We start from the raw sequence: 20,151 nt of genomic DNA, 5'->3' as shown, positions 1-20,151 counted from the left end.
TTTTTTTTTCCTTTACTCAATGTATTTTCGCATTTATCAATTTTGTGTTAATTTTTGTAAATTATTATTAGTTAGTCTCGAATGAAGGAATTGAAAGAGTAAAATTATGATCCACATTTAAATTTTTTGAAAAAGAAAGAAAATTTTGAGTTTGGATCATAATTTTTTACTTTTTTGATTTCTCTCATCGAGACGCACCAATAGTCTACAAATTTGACGCAAAACTAATAGATACAAAAAATAATAATGATGGATGGCATAATTGATATTATAGAAGGTACATATTTTTTCAACGGCTGAGATCTACAGGTAGAAAGGCTAACGACATATTTGGAAAGGATGGTACAAATGCAAAAACATACTTCTAATTACCCGAAATCATAGTTCGGGTAATTGATATTGTAGAAGGTGGAAAAGATTTCGGAGATTGAAAGGAATTTGGAAATATTACCTTTAGAGCCTATAATTAAAGGAATGAATTCAAATACGTGGGATTTAAAATACAATCAGCCGTAAAAATGCAATAAGGAATTAATAGTAGGTTTCCAAATATAATTTTAGCCATACTATCCGTTAATCTCAGCCGTAGAAAAAATGTGTACCGATCCTAGGGTCCAAAATATAGGAGGAAATTTAGGGGATTTGAAAACTTCCTTGTCATATTATATAGATAGATACTACTCCGTTTTAAGGAAACAACGTAATTATCAACTTTAAAAAACAAAGGATGTTTTCTTTTAGTATATGAATCAAAAAAGGTTTGTTTCGTTTTTGAATGTTAAAAAATCAACCTAAAAGGAAATTATTGAGTTGGATGTAGGAAAATTAAATAGGAAAACCTTCTTAAGGAAACAACGTAAAAGCAATTAATTGAAAGGATTTATCGGTCATAAGGTTAGGAGAGTTTATATTAGAAAGTACTCTCTCGATCAAACGGCTACAACTAACATGAAATATTAATCGGACAGTTGTAGAGGGTGCTGGATTTACACGTATAGACAAAAATCGCTCTGTTTTATATATATATATATGTGTGTGTGTGTGTGTGTCCTTTCACTCTTTTTTTAAGAACACTATACTATTATTTTATTCTCACGATGACACCGTCAACAGATCTAGGTTGTGTTTTCTTTTGATTTTGAGGAAAGCTTTTTTTTTTTTTTAATCAGCAAAAATAAATTTCATTAACTCATAACACAAAGTATAGAGATAATAGGAGCTTGGGTACAACGGTCTGACCACCCCACCCAAGACGGCCTCTTCTCCTAACCACAAGGAGGAAACTGATTTAGGCCTAATAGGCTCAGGCTAAACCAGGAGGAAAAACCTTTAAAAAACCCACAAACTATTGGGGAGAAGCCAACAGGACATCTAAAGGGCCAAAGCCCAAACACCTAAAGGGCCAAAACCCAACCACCAAATGGGCAAAAAGCCCAAACCAGCCCAATCTTAACAGCAAACAGCCCAAACACCCAAAACCAAACAGCAAGCAGGCAAACGAACTGATATGCGTTGCCTTCAAACTATGAAGAATCGAAGATCGCTGAATCCAACTTTCCAAATGAAAGCCATGCCACAAGAAGATGCAAAAAAAGTGGTAGTAATTAAGCAACTGATTAAGCATGCAAATTACTAATTATTAAGGTTAAAAATCATCTGAACCATGAAGAAGCTCTCTGTAGATTTCAGATGATGCCCTAGCAGCACCAAGCTCGTTCATCAGTAGGCTTCTCTCTTCCTCCCATCCATGGCGCCCATCAAAGTCTTTTTGGAGTAGGTTTTCGTACTCGGCACGGTACTTAGCTTCCAAGCTCTGAAACTCTTCACTACTACAAGTACTACTAGTCCTTCCTTCTTCCTTCGATTCCTTCAAACTAGCATTGAGTTTAGCTTTCTGTTGTCCGTTAAACTCCTCATCTATGTTGTCGTTCATTTCATCTTTTGCTTGCACTTCTTCCATTGATTCCTTCGAGCTAAAGATCAAGTTTGGCTTCCTGTTGTCCGGTATTTTCCTCGTCCATTTTTTTGTTCCTTTAGTTGTATTTTGCATCCACTGAAACCAAGGCTAGCATTAATGCAACCCCGATAGATATCACTGGAGTCATGATTTTGTTATGGCTCCCATACTTTACAGTTTCTATGATTCCAACCCCGGTAGCTATTACTAATGTCGCAGCTCCAAGTACTGCAACTTGAATTGCATTTGCATCATTTCGATCTTTAGCCATCTACATAAAGAATAAAATTCAAATACTATTATGAGAGAAAATTCAGTACAGAAGTACCACAATTATTGTTCCATTTGCATGTGTAATCGTAGTGTCGGATATGGATAAGTTATGGGGCAGAAAAGAAAGAACAGACCATATACACACCAGACTACATACAACCTATATACATATGTTTAAATCGTGTGTTACATTCCTGGATAATATCAGAACCTCCCATCTTTGGCCTAAAAAACATTCTAGTACTGACTAGTGAGCTTGTTCTTGATCGTAAGACGTACCAAAACCTCCCATCTATGGCCTAAAAAACATTCTAGTACTGACTCGTGAGCTTGTTCTTGATCGTAAGGCGTACCAAAATTGCACAAACGAATCAGATGTCTACAAGAAGTCCACTGGCACGTATGTTTGTGAATCCAATCCACTCACTAGTTTTCTCTCTCTTGATTTTGATGAGGTTTTGGTACTGTCTACTTTTCTTGTTTTATTTTCCTACCCAACACTGGCTATGCTATATGTATGATTATCTTGGAATGGTTTGTACATAGGCTCTACTAACTAAAATAAGAACCTTAGCGGAACGAACGGGTCCTAATTCTCTTGTTTGCTAGAGTTTAGTTGATGTTTTTGGAATAAAAGGCTTCAAATAGCTCACATATGTTGTGTACTGAATTAAAAATCTTCATGTGTCCTGTTTGATTGGAGTCCTATTTGCTTATTTATTTACTTAGAATCTGGTTGAATCTGGACCAATAGTGAATTTATTTCATTTTAGTTGTATATTTGTGAATTTTTTTTTTTTATAATCGGATGTCTGGGACCAGCTTCTTCGTGTTGTTGCATAGGCCAATTTGTCATACATCTTGTAGGGAGTGGGAATTGTAGGAATATATTGGACTAAAAGACTATTGTCTTCTTGCATGAAGCTCCTTTTGTTTTCTCTTTTGATTGGTTAGTAAGTACAGTAAAGCACTTTTCTTGTTCCTGGCTTCATCACCAACTGCTTGATGAATTTTTCACATGTTCTAGTAATGTTTTTTTTTTTTTTTTTTGTGAAACTGTGAAATAAACAAGGTGGCAGAAGATGGATTGAGGTCTAAACCTTCATTTAGGGCCATGTTCAGCTTGCGTAGTTGCTTAAAATCTGATCGAATCTCGACACAACTGTACGTGTCCAGATTTGACCAGATTTTCAGTAACGTACTAAGACGTCAAACTGAGAACCTGCTCTTAGTGATCAACTTGTTAGTTTCTTGATTTCTTTCACTCACTTCAGTATGTCTACATCTTGAATGGTGGTGGTGTTCTTAAATCATAGATTTGAGAAGGATCCAGTGGAGGCCAGTGGGAGAGATTACCACCTAACGGTCATGTTGGTTGAAGGGCACAAATTTAGCTGAATTATAATCTAATCATCTATCCCTATATCGAACTAATTGTATGGAGCAGGCACATAAACCGGGTATAAATGCGGCTTTGTTGTACCGAGTTAGGTGCTACTGGTTAGGACTTTTTTAAGAAACCTGTACCATGCACATTCACAGTTGCAGAAGTAGGATTATTGTACCATAGCGGGTGCCAAAGCAGTGTCCTCTCCCGAGTCCCTCTTCCCCTTCTCCCCGTCGGTATACAGGATAGGAGTCTTTTTATCAGATCATATTGCATCACACAATCCTTCAGACCTTCGAAGAGCAAATAAAAAGTCATGACGTACAGCTAAATCTTTTTCATTGATAAATGCTGCGATTAGGATCTTCTGCGGTTTGATAGATTAGTAGTACTAAAAACGAAGGGCATTTTTGACACATTTGTAGAATACAGTATATGTTAAGTTTGTATCTATTTTGTTATACATGGTAGAGCTACTGTATAGAATTTAATTTCATAAATGTCATTGTGTGCAAGAAATATATACATGTGTTTCTTTAAAAGCAGGTGTACGTGTCATGGCACCCCTGGGGTATATGTAGTTCAGTCTTCATGCTTAAACGTTTCAAGTGAGATTTGTTTTTTATATCTTGGTTGATATTGTAGGTGATGCAATTGACTCATCCCTCAATCACATTAAGTGAGGTCATCCAAAACCTAGCTTGATTACCATGTAAGAATCCTTGGAGCGGTCCAACGGATTTTAAATAGCGGTAGCAAACTGAGTAGCATTAGCGGTATAGGCGTAGGGGGAGTATCGAATGATACGTAGCGGGAATCATGTTTAGCGGTTGTGAATTTTTTAATATCGTTTTTGGTGCCAAAGCACCCTGTAGTAGCAATAGCGGTCACATAGCGACCGTAGTGCTTGTTGAGCGGGCAAAAAATTGGATACAAAGCGATACGTAGCGGGAACTAGCCGATACGTGGATGAATTTTGGGTGGCACAGGTATAGCAGAGTGTAGCAGTACCGGGGGTCCAAAAAAACCACTACGTACGTAGCGGCCTATTTTTAAAACTAACTCCAACCTGAAATCAATTGGCAATACGTATAGTAACATAGGAATTATATTAACCAAGCTTGGGTGACTTAGGTGAGCGACGTAGAATAAAGTCTTAGATGGAAGCAGATCGAAGAGAATTCTTCTTGCATGTATAAGACATTGATTTCTCTTTGAGGTTAGGTTAGTAAACCCTCATGGACTAGATCCTTTTCTTTCTGCCATGAGCTATCTATTTTAAGAAGCTTTTCATTTAACTCTAATTTCATACATCAAATCATTCTGGTTTTGTTTTTCTGCTTTCAATAAGTAAGACTCTGTTTTCATGCACTGAATTCCCCTATTTCTCACAAATGCAGCACAAGAAAATACGGTCGTCTGTTATGCTGGGAGTAGCTCACTCTCTTGCTCATTTCCGAAGCACCGAAAGAACAGAAAAAGCGTATCACTCTCCTGCTCATTCAGAATGTAAGTTCGCTCTTCTGATTACTCACAGAATCAAGTCATGAAACCGCATGCCATTGATCTTGAAGCGGAGCCCTCCTCTGAAAACGACTCGGAAGACATCAGCAGCCAAGTTGCCTCCACAAATTCCATCGCGACTCGGTCAGTTTCTGAACCACTTTCCCTAGACTTAACTCTCACCTTCAATTCCACCATTACCACAGAAGATCTACCGACAAAGGACTCGGCAGGATTTTCGATATCAAGCTATAGAGAAAGTAGCAACGCCAGGGCTTCTTCATCGATTCCACGAGTTTTCCCTTGCAATTTCTGTCACCGGAAGTTCTTCAGCTCACAGGCACTTGGCGGCCATCAGAATGCACACAAGAGAGAGAGAGAGAACCCTAGCAAAACGCACCATGCGAATGGGGGTATTCGCGGAGAGGTATGCCAATTTGGCAACACTGCCTCTCCATGGTTTGGCATTTCGGTCTTTGGGAATCGAAGCGCATTCTTCAGTGCACCAAAGCTTTGTGCCGCCAGTTAGGTCGTTTGAATTTAGAGGAAGTGGGAGGCGTGAACTAGGGCATTCAGGTATGCCTATTTTCCTGGAGGATGATGAGACCGAGCTTATGTGGCTGGGTAGCTTCCGACGACGCCTTATTGCCCATTCCCTCGTGAATTTCTCAGAGGCAACTCCAGCTGCGGACGCAGATGAGCGTGCACCAGATCTCACATTGAGGCTTTAAGAAGAGAAGAAGTCCTCTTCTTTACCTCCTCTGATCTATTTGGTGGTTTGATGTGTATGTCTTGCCATTCTATAAGTTTTCTTGCAAGGATTATTGGGAGCTCCTATGCTTGCTTATGCTATATATTATGCTGTTTATGAGTTATTTTGTTGTAATTGATCTTTCTTTCTTGGCTTTGGCGCATGAAAATTTTACAATTTCATGATACTAGTTGAGGGTAGCCATTGACTTATGAATGCTACGAAGATTTTTTGTTGTTGTTGTTTGGTTAGACAATCAGGGTTGTCTAGGCCAGCTTATGCATACCTTAACTAATCCCCTCCCCGGTCCAGTCAAAGGCAGACCCATCCACGTCCAGTCGAAAGCTACTATGAATTTACTTAAACATATGTTGGATTCTTGGTTGTTAAGGTTGTGAATCCGCCAGCGGATATGCAAAAATGAGTTTTGGAATGAAGAGGACAAACTTCCCCAATTACTAAAAGGTTTTCAAAAACACCATTTCTCGTATAGGTGCTTTGAAAATATGAGTTCATATTAACCCAAGGGATTTGGCAAGTGGGAATTAGAAATGAAATAACATTTCAAACCTTGGTGTCACTTGAGGGTTTGCCCAGTCGTTAATTTTAGAGCCCCGGAATTAGTCGGGGTGGTCAGGGTGCGCTCAAGCTGGTGCGGACATCCGATAATTTAAAAAAAAAAAATGATCTATTAACCATATTTCCATTCAAAGTCAGATTCAATGACCTGAAAGTCAAATTTTTCTACTTCTTGTTAAGTTGTTTACTTGTCATGTTCAAATTATTCAACCCCACATCTTCAAATGCAAAAATGCTAGCGGTACAAGCCGGATGCCAGTCGTCTGATCAGCTACCCAATTGCCGGGTTACTCGCCCAGTGGCCCAAAATCCTACTTAGGTCTGTCTGATCAGCTACCCAATTGCCGGGTTACTTGCTCCGTGGCCTGAAATCCAACTTAGGTTACTCGCTCCGTGGCCAGAAATCCTACTTAGGTCCGTCTGATCAGCTACCCAATTCCCGGGTTACATCTCCGGTCCAGAGGCCTAACGATTCTTGGTAAAATTTGTTGTACCACATAATGTAGAAGAGTTTCCTAACTAGTCTTGATAATAGTTGATGGTCCATGTAACGTTGAATAGTTTCTTGGTGTACCTTCTGGTTTGAGCAGAAAATTTTCAAGTTTGCCTCAAATTTAGGTTGGACATGCTACAAGTAGAATTTCAACTCATAGTGCTTCCAAGAATGAAAGCGATCCCTATAGTTTCAAACTTGAGAACTATTTTGTTCCGGGTTCGGTTACACGGTTCTATGCTTGAAAATCATCCCTATGCCTGTAATATTTAGTTCACCAAGTTGATCCTACGTAAAGGAGCAATCGAAAAACTTCACAAACATACTTCAAGTTTGATGCATTACAACTTGTGTAATGCTACACGCACAAATTAGTCTAGAAACACACCATCAGAAACATACAGATAGTATGAAAACCATCACAATGGTAAAAAAAATACCCATCCACTTATCTGGAAGATGTTGATTTAATGGCTTTGTAATGAAGATAACTACGCCCATAATGCATAAACTTTCCATAAGAATTTGATTATGCTTTTAGACACAGCCAAGAGACCTTTGGCCCAACGTCATCAGGTGTGCACTTAGGTGCCAGGAGAAAAGGGGTCAAGAGTTAACCTCTCTTTCAACGTGCTAATCTAACTATTCTAACAATCCGATTTTCGTGTTAACCTCTCTTTCAATGTGCTAATCTAACTCTTCTAACAATCTGATTTTCGCCTATTAAAAAAACTACATAAAATAAAGATCTCTTATTTATGCTTTTTTGATGTAAATCATTTCTTAACATTTAAGATCAAAGTCTTGGAAGCACGAGCATTACAGAGTCTACTGTGAAAAGAAAACTATCATAAAATACCACTTCCCACATGTTCATAAAGTCATTAACAAGCTTAGAAAGAAACTCTTCTAGTTCCATATAAGAATAATGAGGAAGAGAAACACAAAAAGAACAGAATAAAAAAGATGGTAGAAATCTCATACCAACAAACTTTTGATGAGATGTTGAAAACTCTTTAATTAATACAACCTGCTGCTTCAGTTCACTCTCTCATGCTACTTTCGCCATCTTCCTCATCACTTAAATCAAGATCAGCAAGCAACTCATCCAAAGGCACAGAAGGCAGATCCTCCCCATCAGTCACAGAGGCCATTTCCGATGGCTGGTATTCCTCATTACGATATAGCGATATATTAAACCTCATTTCAGGATTCTCTTCCAAGTCTCTCAAGAACTGTTCGTACTCTGAATCCCTCTTTTCCTCCTCATTTCTTCCTTTGGCTGTAGTATCATCAACTTCCATGCCAAGAGACTTAAGCTTCCATGCACGAGGCTTCCCACGTTTCCTCTGTCGCTTCTCTTCATAGCTCTTTTTCATCAAAATCACATCAGGGACGACCATACCCTTGTACTTGTCGAGTTCAATATCATTACTGTTAGCTCCATACAAGTCAAATCCAAGAGCATAATCCCCAGGGTTTAAAAGATGGCCCAAATGTGTCCTCACATTGAAAATCGTGTCATTTTTTCCAAAATCTGATACACGAGCAACTTGAGCATCAGCTAAAGCATACTTCGACCCACCGACATTAACTTCAGCAGCAACAACCTCCACATCCAATACAATATATTCCACAAGCTGCCTACTAGAAAGCAGAGACTTAAAAGATGTCCGCCAATACTGATCGGCATCCAAGAAACAGTGCCTAAGGGTAAAGGGGTCCAGCAAAGCAATGTTGTTGGTCACTTTTGTGCAAATGACAAGTGGGCCAAGATTTCCCAAACTAATAGCAGCTTTCGGCGGGAGGCAGATCAGATCCTCACGGCATACTGGACAGATTTCAACGGAGAAAGTGAACTTGTAATTGTAGTTATTGCTCTTGGTATCATGAGAAACAAGTTGTTTGTCGTTACGACTCTTAATTGGAGCAACTTTTCCCAGAAACTCCACAAACTTGACAGCATGACTACGATTCCCGAAAAAGAAATCTATTCCCTGATCCATTTGCTTGATTCTTATGGCTCTGACTGCAGCATCGTGCCTAAGAATAAGCTGCTCCAAATAGAAGAAAGTCCGCCTGTGAGAAACATGTTGCCGCAGTTGTACAGCAGCCACCCACTGGTCAGGGTTAGCTTGGACCCTAGTACAAGATTCACACATTTGGTCCTGAACAACGTACTCAACCGTATAAGTCTGTTCAAGTATTGCTCCATTGAGGACCTCTTTCTGAACTTTAAGCTTGACTTTAATCCTCTTAGAGTGAGGTTCAGTCCAAATGAATTCGGCATGTACTAGCCTTACTTTGTTCAAGTTCTTCAATCTCTTCACGCAGAACGTCAAGAGCTCCTTCGATTCTAGTTGGGCTCTAATCCAAGTTCTTGGCGGCTGCAAGTAGGTGTCACACTCTGGGCAATGGATTATAATGACATTTTTCTGTAAACCTTCTGTGATGTCAACTTCAGAACGCAAGCACTTCACGCACATATTGGCAGCATTTGGTGCTATCGGAATACCACATTTGCAACATAGAACACTACCGATGGTTTGATGAACCACGAACATACCTGCTTCCTCGGCCATGGCTGTTTACCAAAGCATCCAAGAGAAAATTTAAGAGCAAATAGCTTCAGATTCGAAAGTGACTACATACATACCAAAAAAGATAGAATCCATATTTTTTCTTATCTCATGGTATGAGTTAACTGAAAACCAGTCCTTCAACGGTTCAACCCAATTACAAGCTGAAGTAAAAATTAAAATGGTACATGTGTGTCCACAGGATTTTCATGAAACACGATCAAATGAAATCTCAAAAACCAACACTTCCTCAATTATCATAAGCAAGTACCATTATCATAATCATTACTGCCATAAAAGGACAGGAAGCAATAAACTTCCTTCGTTCTACCATATTTTGATTTCACACCCACTTAAACTCCAGCCAAAAAATACGAAAGTGGATGCAGTGAAGGCTCATGAAATGAGGTTAACGGGGGTGTCCCCATTCCTCATCAACAGCTCTCAAAAACCAACACTTCCTCAATTATCATAAGTACCATTATCATAATCATTACTGCCATAACTGGCCAAGGAGACTTCATTCTACCATATTTTGATTTCACATCCACTTAAACTCCAGCAAAAAAAATACGAAAGCGGATGCAGTGAAGGCTCGTGAAATGAGGTTAACGGGGGTGTCCCCATTCCTCATTAACGGGCTCTCAAAAACCAACACTTGCTCAATTATCATAAGCAAGTACCATTATCATAATCATTACTGCCATAACAGGACAAGGAGTAATAAACTAACTTCATTCTGCCATATTTTGATTTCACATCCACTTAAACTCCACCAAAAAAATACGAAATAAGTAGTACCTGCTTTTGATTAAAAAAGAAAGTACATGAAGACGAAGAAATAACATCAAGAATTATCGTAATGAAACAACAAAGTGAAGCTAAATTGGAACAAGCAAATAGCGCCCTATGCCCAAAATCAATAAAAAATAATAATAATAATTACAATCTAGTTTAGCCCTAAATTTTGCAGCGTATCATGCTCATGATGTTTTAACCTTCAATAGGACTAGTTCAGCTGAAAGACATGATTTTCAAACTAAAATGACTTATGTTACATGGACTCGGGTGCAAGTATCAGGTGCGGGTGCAAGTCCAAGCCAGTGTTTTAAATGGCGAAAGGCACACCGAGGCACAACAGTCCCCTAGGGCTTTAGCGCAAGGCGCAGCGCGCACTTTATTGACGCGAAGCGCAATTTATTTTTTCTTCACAACGAGGCAAATTTTATTTGAACAAATTTTCAACACAAACAAACACTTGTAGAAAAAATACTTCCAACCAGGGTCCTTTTTGTTATGATTTTCAGATGTCATCTACAATTCACAAGAAGAAAAAATACCATAAACAAAAAGAAATTAGTATTGGGCAGATTGGCAGAAAAATTACCATGAACTCTTTGTTACAATGTTACTCTTTTTACTGGTTGGTTTATAAGGCATTTTTTTTCAAGTTCCAACTCATACGTTGATCAAAAAACAAAACAAGAAGTTCCAAATCCAACTCATACATATCGGTATAAAGAAATGGACGAGAAGAAGAAGAACAAAAGACAGAAGCTCCAACATGTAACAGCAGAAGATACCTCTGTTCTGGACAGAGTCGGTTGACAGAGAAGAAGAAAGAAAGAAGGAGGAGGAGGAGGAGGTTACCTGGAAGAAAGGAGGAGGAGGAGTCGCCTACGAGAAGAAGAAAGAAAGAAGGAGGAGCTGAGATTGACTAGGGCTGAGATCTCATTGACTGAAGCTGTCGCTGATCTCTTCTTCTTTTTTATCCGCTGCTGCTATGATCGATTAGGGCTGAGATTGACTTAAAAAAAACAATTATTCAGTGCATCGCAATCGACTTATGTATGGGTGAGAACCGTCAGATCCGTTTTTTGGCTCATAGACGAAAGGCATCGCCTCAGCGCCTTTCGTGCGCCTTTGGGTTCCGCACCATAGTCCACATTTTCGAAGCGCATTCCTTGCGCTGCGCTGCTCCTCGCGCCATAGTGCGCTCTTCTCACGCCTTTTAAAACACTGGTGTGACCTTCCTAAACTTAAATCTTAGGACACATGGATATGTGTCCCCAACTTGGGTACGGGTACGGGGACACGTCTTGAACTCTTGTTTGTATTATACATACATTACATAATTTTCTCAGATTATGTACCGTAAACTATGTTTACAAATGTGTTTAAACAAGAAATGGTTCAAAAAATTATGTTTTTACTATTTCCCTATTTCCTGTCTATGTGAAATACTCGAATTATCGCTTTCTAGCTAATATGATATTCATTTTCTGTAAGTATCTTAACAAGTAGAGGATCCAAGTGTCCAAAAGGAAACAGGTGTCGGACACATCGACACGGATATTTGAGCCAAAATAAAAAATCCATATAACATAACTTATTACAGCAACAGCTTGTCCCCAAATTTCATGAAGTTCAATTCTATCAATAAGGAATTCTCACGTATTCATCAAATAAACCCCCAGAGAGCCCGAATAAATATCAAAATATCAGATACTCACGTAATTGAACATAAAGGCCTAAACACCAACTATCAAGTATTCTTGTTCTTCAATACTGAGGGCAAGATAAATAACCATGGTGTCAGCACAATTAAAGAGTAAAGAACTAGACAAACCAAAAAAAACCTTAATTTTCCCAACAAAACCTTAATAAACCACTTCTGATTTTGCCAAAATGACATCGGATTCTTTAACTAAGCAAGCATCCACATATCCATACAACAATTGAAAACTTGTGTTTCTGTTAAGGAACAACACAAAAACCCTTAAGAGAGAATACAAAACTCACCACGTGGACACATTAAATCAGATACTCGGACACTAGCAGAAAAAAAAAATTGCTAAATCAGATTAAAAAGCAAATCTCCAATACGGATTTCAAGACACTAGAGAAGTCTAACTCAAAACCCTAGCTAAGACCGTAAATACCGTAAATACGGAAAACAAAGGAATCAACACTCACCAACGGTGTTGAATCTGGGATGGCGAGACTTGCAGTGGAGGGTGGCGGCGCTACTGGTGGAAGATGGTGGAGTCAGTAGGAGATGGCGGAGCAAGGGGTGTGTGTGTGTGTGTGTGTGTGTGTGAGAGAGAGAGAGAGAGAGAGAGAGAGAGAGAGTCTGTCTAGGCTCGCTTTGGTCGCGGCAGGGGATGAGAGGGAAAATGAAGGAGGTAGGTTATTAGGTTAGGGCAACCGCCTCTATTGGGTTCGAACCGGTTCTCGTGAAGAAAAAACCGTTCTTTGAAGAACGGTTTTAATAGAAATTCTTTTTTCAATTAAAACAAATGCTTGCGGTTCAAAAAAAAATTAAAACAAATGCTTTTGTTTTTTGTAGGTGGTTTTTGGAATGTTACTAAAACAAATGCTTTTCAATTTATTTATTGTGCTTTCCAAATCCCTTACAACCTCTTGCTAAAAGTTTGTTTGATCATTTCATCCCAAATGCAATTACTCCATTATATTAAAGTTTTCTAAATTTTAGTTTTTTTCTAAACATATTATTTTGATATCCAGTCTATATGTTTTTACTTTCTCAATTATTATCATCGAATAAATTATTTCTCCAAAAACTTGGTAAAAATCAACAAAAATCATTTTCTCATCTTTTCAAAATTAAATCCTTTGACATCCCAAACTCAACCATCACTTGAAACGAAATTATTTCTATTTTAACTCGTTATCTTGTGAATTTTCGATGTACCAAAAAAAGATATAGAAAATTAGAGGCCCGTCCTACTGTTTAGCTTTGGTTTCGTCACAACTTTGAAAATTGTTGCCAAACCTAGATAAACTTTGTTATGTTGCGTAATGACTTTTTTGCCCCTGAAAACTATGCGAATTGTGAACTATGTAAATCGTGTATGCATAAGTGATTCGAGGGATATTTTTGTTCAAAAATAATGGGTAGTGACTAATTGACTATATCGGGTAGCGATAAGATTATGAGAGTGGACTAATTTGGGCCCAAGCCTAATTTACGGAGCGGCTTATAAAAGCGGTGAGGCGTGGCAACGGGGCAGTACTCGTTCTCATTACTAGGGCTGCAAACGAGCCTATCCGAGCCGAGTTTTAGAGTGTTCGAGCTCGGCTCGGCAAAAATTTAGTTGGCTCGAGCTCAGCTCGAGCTCGTGACGAGCTGCAGGACTCGAGCTCGAGCTCGGCTCGATAGGTATTTACGGAGCTCGAGCTCGGCTCGTTTATGAAACAAATATATATAAATATATATATAAATAAATATAAATATGTAAATATATATATATATATATATATATATATATAAATATATTATATAATCGAGCTCGCGAGCCAATTCGAGCCGAGTTTCGACTAGCTCGAGCTCGGCTCGTTTATGAAACGAGCCCAGGACTCGAGCTCGAGCTCGGCTCGTTTTTGTCTTGAACCGAGCCGAGCCGAGCCGTTATCGAGCTGAGCTCCGAGCCGCTCGCGAGCGGCTTGGATCGTTTGCAGCCCTACTCATCACGGGTTAAATTTGGCTCCATAACCGGCTTACCATTTTGCATTGGGCCGTTCTCTGACGAGCTAAAATGGGCTGAACGACCAGGCACAATCTCAGCAACTCGGATTGCACAGCAGCTCCAGTGTCCACGTCTCTCTCTCTCTCTCTCTCTCTGAACTGCTCTCTGGTTCTCCCTCTCGCGGATTGGAAAGGGTTTTCAGGATCTGGGTTTCACCACACCAAGGAAGAGGTATTCGATTACCCTCTCAACTATTATAACTATAAGTATTTCTTCTGCCGATCTTGCTCGTCCAACTTTCTTTGGTTTCCAAGAAGAACACCAGAAAAGGGATAGTAATTATAAATTTTGCATCTTTACATCGTTTCCTGATTGGTACCAACGAAAATGGAGAGCTATCAGCTCCTCCAAGCTGGAGAATTCAACAAGCCACTCGTCTTTTAGGGAGGCTTTTTTTTTTTTTTTTTCCGGTTGATATTAGCTCTTGTGCATAACCAATTTTCAGTAACTAAACTAAGTACAACTGCGAAATGAGTAAAGTTTTGGGTGAACTTTTGGTTGTTTCAGATGCTACTGAGTGTAACTTGATATCCCCAGACATGTCATGGTCCAAGGTTTTCAGATTGCCACAATTTTCCAAGAATTTGCATCAATCATATAATGGGTTCAGGTAAACTTCACTTTTACGAAATTTTAATGCTACTATTTTCCTTCACAAGTAGTTTAAGACATGCTTTGGCATTTTTTTGAGCTTGTTTGTTTAGAGTTTGTTCAAATGATAAAATGATTTACAGGTGCTCACTTGAAGCTCCGGGGCTAAATTTTGTGGGAACTAACGGTGCTAGAAATGGGTGGGGTTTCGGTTCCGAATATCGGGGGTTTATGACAAGATGTGAAATACGTACGGGGTCATTGAGTAGATGTGGCAGGTTTTTGGCTCCGAGAACTCCATGCTTGGACAAACCGCGCCAATATGCAACTCATTCTTCAAGAGAACAGAAATCAAATAAGATGCTTATCTATCTGACGGGATTGGTTTTTGCGATGGTGGGGTGTAGTTATGCTGCCGTTCCTCTGTACAGAAGATTCTGCCAAGCTACTGGCTATGGGGGTACTGTGCAGCGGCGCGAGGTGGGACCGAATCTCATGTCTTATTGTGTAGAACTTTTTCGTAATCTTTTGTTGATCTTAGTAAATTTTCCTACTATGCTTTAGAGTGTTGAAGAAAAGATTGCTCGGCATGCTCAAGATGGAACAGTCACCACCAGGTGTGATTTGTACCTTCTAAATAATGCAGCTATTCAAAATCTTTACTCAACATTGTAAAATAGTGATGTTCAAACCTTTTCCTTTTGTGTTGGTAAGAAGCAAATTCTACAGGGTGTGATTACAATTTTGCCTTTTTTGCACCCCAGGGGACACCCTAGTGGCTTAGACCTTATTGGCTTGATAAAAAGACTCAATTTCTTGTCTTCTTAATTACCCATCCGGAAGAATATGTTTTACAGTGATACCGTTATTATTTTTAATTGAACATAGCATGTTTCTCTTTCTTTGTTACACTTCACTTACATAGCGTGGATGCTGCAAGAGGACGAAAGTTTGGCATATACTGTAGCAGGAGAAACAAGCTGCACATTTTCTTCCAATCCAATATGCTCTGTAGTGATTCACTATAACGATCAAATTCCTGAGCCCGCTCCTGCCTCTTTTGACTTTGCTTCTAAATACTTACTCATCTCGGATTACTTTTGGTCTAGGATTGAAGAACCACTACATAAACTGTGCGAACCCCATAGTTACTCTGCCTTTTGTTGTCAGGGAGTAGAGTTCTCTATGCTGGAAACTTTGTTTAAACCAAGAAATTGAAGAGACTTGACTAATTTAGCACTATGAATGGTTCTGGAACATCTTAGTTGTTGATTCAAGTCAGACTAGTCTGCATGTTTTTCCAAGATGATAGACGATTAGTTTTTTCTATTATTGTCTGCACTTGTTTTCATGAAGTTCATTGTTTCTTGTTTACAGGGAGGTTGTGGTGCAGTTCAATGCTGACGTGGCTGACGGAATGCCATGGAAGTTTATTCCCACCCAACGTGAGGTTCTCTAATTTATAATGTGTGTGCTATATGTGCATTGGATATACCTACATGGGATTATGTACATGTATCAAGAGCCATACATGCTTCCTGGTGTTGATATGTGATTCCTGGGATGTATCTATAGGTACGGGTTAGGCCAGGAGAAAGTGCGCTTGCATTTTACACTGCTGAGAATCAAAGTTCAATGCCTATAACTGGTGTATCTACGTACAATGTTACCCCAATGAAGGTACAACTTCTCATTAGGCTTATACAAAACCTGTTGAATCAGTTCAGTTAAAATATTCTAGCATCAAGCTCAGATTTGGTGGTTGAGTTCCGAAGAATGTATAAAATGAGGTTCCAAGTCTCTTTAAAGAAGAAAATAACTATACTGAAGTTTTTTATGATATTTCTTTCTTCATCGTTTCTCTAGGTTCTTCATAACTTGGGCTCCAGACAATATTCTAAAACAATGAATTAATCACCGACTAAGTGGCCATTAATCGCTGGCGGGGCCTATCCGATTAGGTCCGACCAACGATTAATCGCCGATTACTAATGAATATGCACCGATTAATCGCTCGAAGGTGGCCGACCGCCCGACAAGCACCTAGCGACTTCTAGAACATTGCCTCCAGGGCTCATGGTTTTAAACTTTTAGTGCCATCTTGCTCGATATGAAATGTTAATCTTCATGAAGGACACCTATAAACTCTCTTTGAGTATAACTTACTTTGATAAACGAATTCAATTTGTCCAGATTCCAGTAACTCCTAAGAAAGGAAGTGATTAGATTGTGATGCTTTTCAGGCCGCAGTGTACTTTAATAAGATCCAGTGCTTCTGCTTCGAGGAGCAACGACTTCTTCCTGGAGAGCAGATTGATATGCCGGTGAGTAACATACTCCTTTTTTTGAGCAACGTTTTCCAAAAATGCCCCTTTGCTGTTTATTTAATGATTTTCATTTACAGGTATTCTTTTATATAGACCCTGAGTTTGAAACAGATCCTAAAATGGATGGTATCAACAACTTGATCTTGTCCTATACCTTTTTCAAGGTTTCTGAAGAATAGAGGACTACTGCCCCCAATATTAACATCTGCGTATGTACCTCTAATAAGATTTGGCTTTTGTAACAATATTCTCTCATTTTTATTCTTGATAGTTTAGTCAACAGAATTTTTTTGAGGAACTGTTGATGTGAAGTGAGGCGGAAGCGCTTTTTGACTTGTGAATTTGTTCGAGGACATGGAAAAGAATGAGCTAATGGCTAGCCGCAATAAATTTTCCAATTCCAGTGTGTTTAAAATGTTGCAGATTTTCAGTCTTACAATTGATTGCATAATTTAGCTTGGCATTCCATTGTTTGTCTCTCATGTGCTCGCCAAAATTTGGATTTCGATGTGTTGGGAATGTTGTTAGGGGTTGGTGGTGTTGGACATTCTTATAAAGTAGAACGTTCATTTTGTAACACTCTAGCGATGTTTTTGGAAAACCGTGAAAAAAATGGAAACATGTACTACTTGTACAGAAAAGGAATACAGGTTTTGAAAAATTGTCATTGCCATATGACCTGATAAATTTACATACTTGAGACTTCAAAGCCAAAAGAGAGTCACTTCCAATAATGTGATACGGCAAATCAGAAGTGCGGCTGCTGTGCCATTTCTCTGCTTTCATTTCACGCTTTTTCTCTCCTTAATTTAGATCCAAACATGCGTGTATAACGATATTGTTGGTGACTCTATTTTTAATCAAAAAGAAACTTATACTCCGTATGTTGTAGGATCACATAGCTTTCATGTTGGTCAAGGGATGCCCATATTTTTTTTTTTTTGAACAGCGAAAAGGGTTATTGCCCATGATTTAACGAGCTATCCACGAACGGTATGTCCTAATCTTAGATTCATGAAGGCAAAATGCATGAAAATAGAATAAAGTGAAAGAAGTTGCGGATAAAAAATAAAAAAAAGTGAAAGAAGTTGTATACAATTATTTGCAGGTTAATTTTTCAATTATGATTAACTAAATGACATGCCCCTATTTCATTTCAAAAATGAAATGCTACCTTCCCAGCTGATAAAAGGTTTTCGGTGAAATTGGTGTATAACAAGTGGGAGCAATTGGGCCACTCAGGGAATCCGGTGATGAAAGCAATCTGGAAAAATATTAGCCCCCCCTAAGGTGGAAGTCTTCTATTGGATGGCTCTTCAAAATAGAGTAGTTACAAGATTAGTGCTTCTTCATAGACATCTGCTCCAAGAGGGCCAATCGACTGTTTGCCCTCTGTGGTTGGCAATCAGAGACACCGCAACATCTATTCTTACATTGCCCTTTTTTTTGGAATGTTTGGTTGTTGATTCTAGACTGGTGGCATGTCAATTGGGTGTGCTCTGCATCTTTGTTAGATCTTTTTACCTGGTGGTGTGATAGAGGATTCAGAAACTTAGAGAAGTATTTATGGGAAACAACATTCTTTGCTACTCTTTGGTCCTTATGGCCGGTGAGGAATGACTTTGTCTTCAACAATGCATCATGGAGAGTAGAGGATGTTGGGGAGCTGATCAAAACCAGAGTAGCTATGTGGATTAAGTCGAAGTTCGATTTTAACGGTGCATATTGTGGAGGAGTTTAAGGTATTCCTAGATGGAATGAGAAAGGTGAAAGTGTAACTGGTTTTTTCGTGAGGAGTGGCTCAGTCCAACCTTCTGTTGGATGGGCATTGGTTATTCTGTCCTTTCCTTTTCTCATTGTATCCTAAACGCCTAAGCGTTGTAGTGTCCCCCTCAATGTACCCCTTTCGAGTTTATAAAAAGTTTCTTTAGCCGAGCAAAAAAAAAAATTGTAAATACTCCCTCCATCTCAATTTGTTTGTCCCTTTTTTGACTTATACATGTCCCAAATTGATTGTCCAATTTCAAAATCAATGGATTAGATTATGTAAATTTGCAAATCAATGGATCAGATTTGGTTTCCTTAATAAGTTAGAAATTCGAGATTAGACGAACAATTAGGGACGATGGGAGTAATTAATAAAGTATAATGTATATAACTCATGATTTAGCCACTTATGAATTAGGACATTATTCATTGGAGAGTTTCAAATGGTAAGTGGTGGCTATTTTTTGCATTAGACATCTCATTTCGCCAGTATGATAAAATTGTTGTAATATTTAAAATAATAAATTAAGAATGAAATTATATACAAAATGTATTGAAGTGATTAAACAAAAAACAATTTAAGAACACAAAATAAGAAAAATACAAAAATCTGAAAAGAAAAAAAAAAACCACTCAATGGGGGCGCATGCCCCCATTCGTCCCCAAGTGGCGGAGCCACTGCTCTTTCCTACTCAAGCCCCCCTCTCTCTCCTCTTTTCCTCTACTCAGATGTGAACCGTCCAAAACACTTTTCGGCAGTTAGATGCATTATCGGGTACCACATGTACAATACACTATTTGCATCCAAAAATTTCTCGTCACGAAGAGATGCGTTGGGAGTAATTTCCTTCACGAAACCATTCTGGGCAATATATTGATTATTGGTCATTGGGATTCCTTTAATCGTTTAGATTCGCTAAACTTATAGGGTGGTTATGGAACTTGGGGAAGGAAAATGAAATGAAGGGACAATAATGAAAGAGGAAAATTAGTGAGGCAGTTAAGAAGAAATTGAATGAAAAATTATACCTATTTTTTAAACGTTCGCTTTTAGAGTAATACTAGGAATAAGGAAACACGATTAGTCTAGAATCCAATTGTGATCACCATGGTCATGTCCAGAGATGTCGTGAACTGTATTTTAAAATTGTCTATTTCTAAATTCTATTGATTTTTTAAAATTTTCTTGTTGCACTCTCTTTAATTTAAAAAGATCATTATGCATCATCACCTGAGCCGGTCCCGAGTAAGTCCCACAAGTCTCCAAGCTTGGGCAACTTTCATCATGGGACCAAAAAAAAAAATTGTAAACCCAAAAAAATTAAACACCTCAATAGTGGGTGAGCAATGAAGTTTAGGGTTGGGACTTGGACAACTCAAACATTGAGGCCAAC

At 38.7% G+C, this 20,151-nt stretch overlaps 2 protein-coding genes and 1 pseudogene across 5 annotated transcripts; 2 read left to right on the top strand and 1 right to left on the bottom strand.

The window, feature by feature from the left end:
- Positions 1-1,852: 1,852 nt before the first annotated feature.
- LOC131327038 (uncharacterized) lies at positions 1,853-12,704 on the bottom strand. Of its 3 annotated transcripts, XR_009200159.1 has the most exons (3): positions 12,499-12,676; positions 7,928-9,527; positions 1,853-2,228 (listed from the first exon to the last, which is right to left on the bottom strand). XR_009200159.1 is itself a non-coding variant. In XM_058360004.1 (2 exons), the coding sequence occupies exon 2, from the start codon at positions 9,523-9,525 to the stop codon at positions 7,987-7,989; it is 1,539 nt and encodes a 512-aa protein (XP_058215987.1). In that variant the 5' UTR covers positions 9,526-9,527; positions 12,499-12,704; the 3' UTR covers positions 7,773-7,986. The 3 variants fall into 3 exon arrangements, 2 of the variants coding, with proteins under 2 accessions (XP_058215987.1, XP_058215988.1); XM_058360004.1 differs by lacking the exon at positions 1,853-2,228 and having other exon boundaries at positions 7,773-9,527; positions 12,499-12,704; XM_058360005.1 differs by lacking the exon at positions 1,853-2,228 and having other exon boundaries at positions 7,773-9,527; positions 11,173-12,679.
- LOC131327045 (zinc finger protein 4-like) lies at positions 4,376-6,024 on the top strand (annotated as a pseudogene).
- A 1,329-nt stretch (positions 12,705-14,033) lies between the features above and the next one.
- Positions 14,034-17,405, top strand: LOC131327043 (cytochrome c oxidase assembly protein COX11, mitochondrial-like). Of its 2 annotated transcripts, XM_058360016.1 has the most exons (8): positions 14,035-14,243; positions 14,580-14,682; positions 14,807-15,143; positions 15,228-15,280; positions 16,041-16,113; positions 16,239-16,343; positions 16,907-16,987; positions 17,068-17,405. In XM_058360016.1, exons 2-8 carry the CDS (start codon positions 14,612-14,614, stop codon positions 17,167-17,169), a joined length of 822 nt encoding a protein of 273 aa, XP_058215999.1. In that variant the 5' UTR covers positions 14,035-14,243; positions 14,580-14,611; the 3' UTR covers positions 17,170-17,405. The 2 variants fall into 2 exon arrangements, with proteins under 2 accessions (XP_058216000.1, XP_058215999.1); XM_058360017.1 differs by lacking the exon at positions 17,068-17,405 and having other exon boundaries at positions 14,034-14,243; positions 16,857-16,990.
- Positions 17,406-20,151: the final 2,746 nt, after the last annotated feature.

Source organism: Rhododendron vialii, chromosome 5a, assembly GCF_030253575.1.
Source record: "Rhododendron vialii isolate Sample 1 chromosome 5a, ASM3025357v1".
Lineage (NCBI taxonomy): Eukaryota > Viridiplantae > Streptophyta > Magnoliopsida > Ericales > Ericaceae > Rhododendron > Rhododendron vialii.
This window is presented reverse-complemented; position numbering and strand designations above follow the sequence as displayed.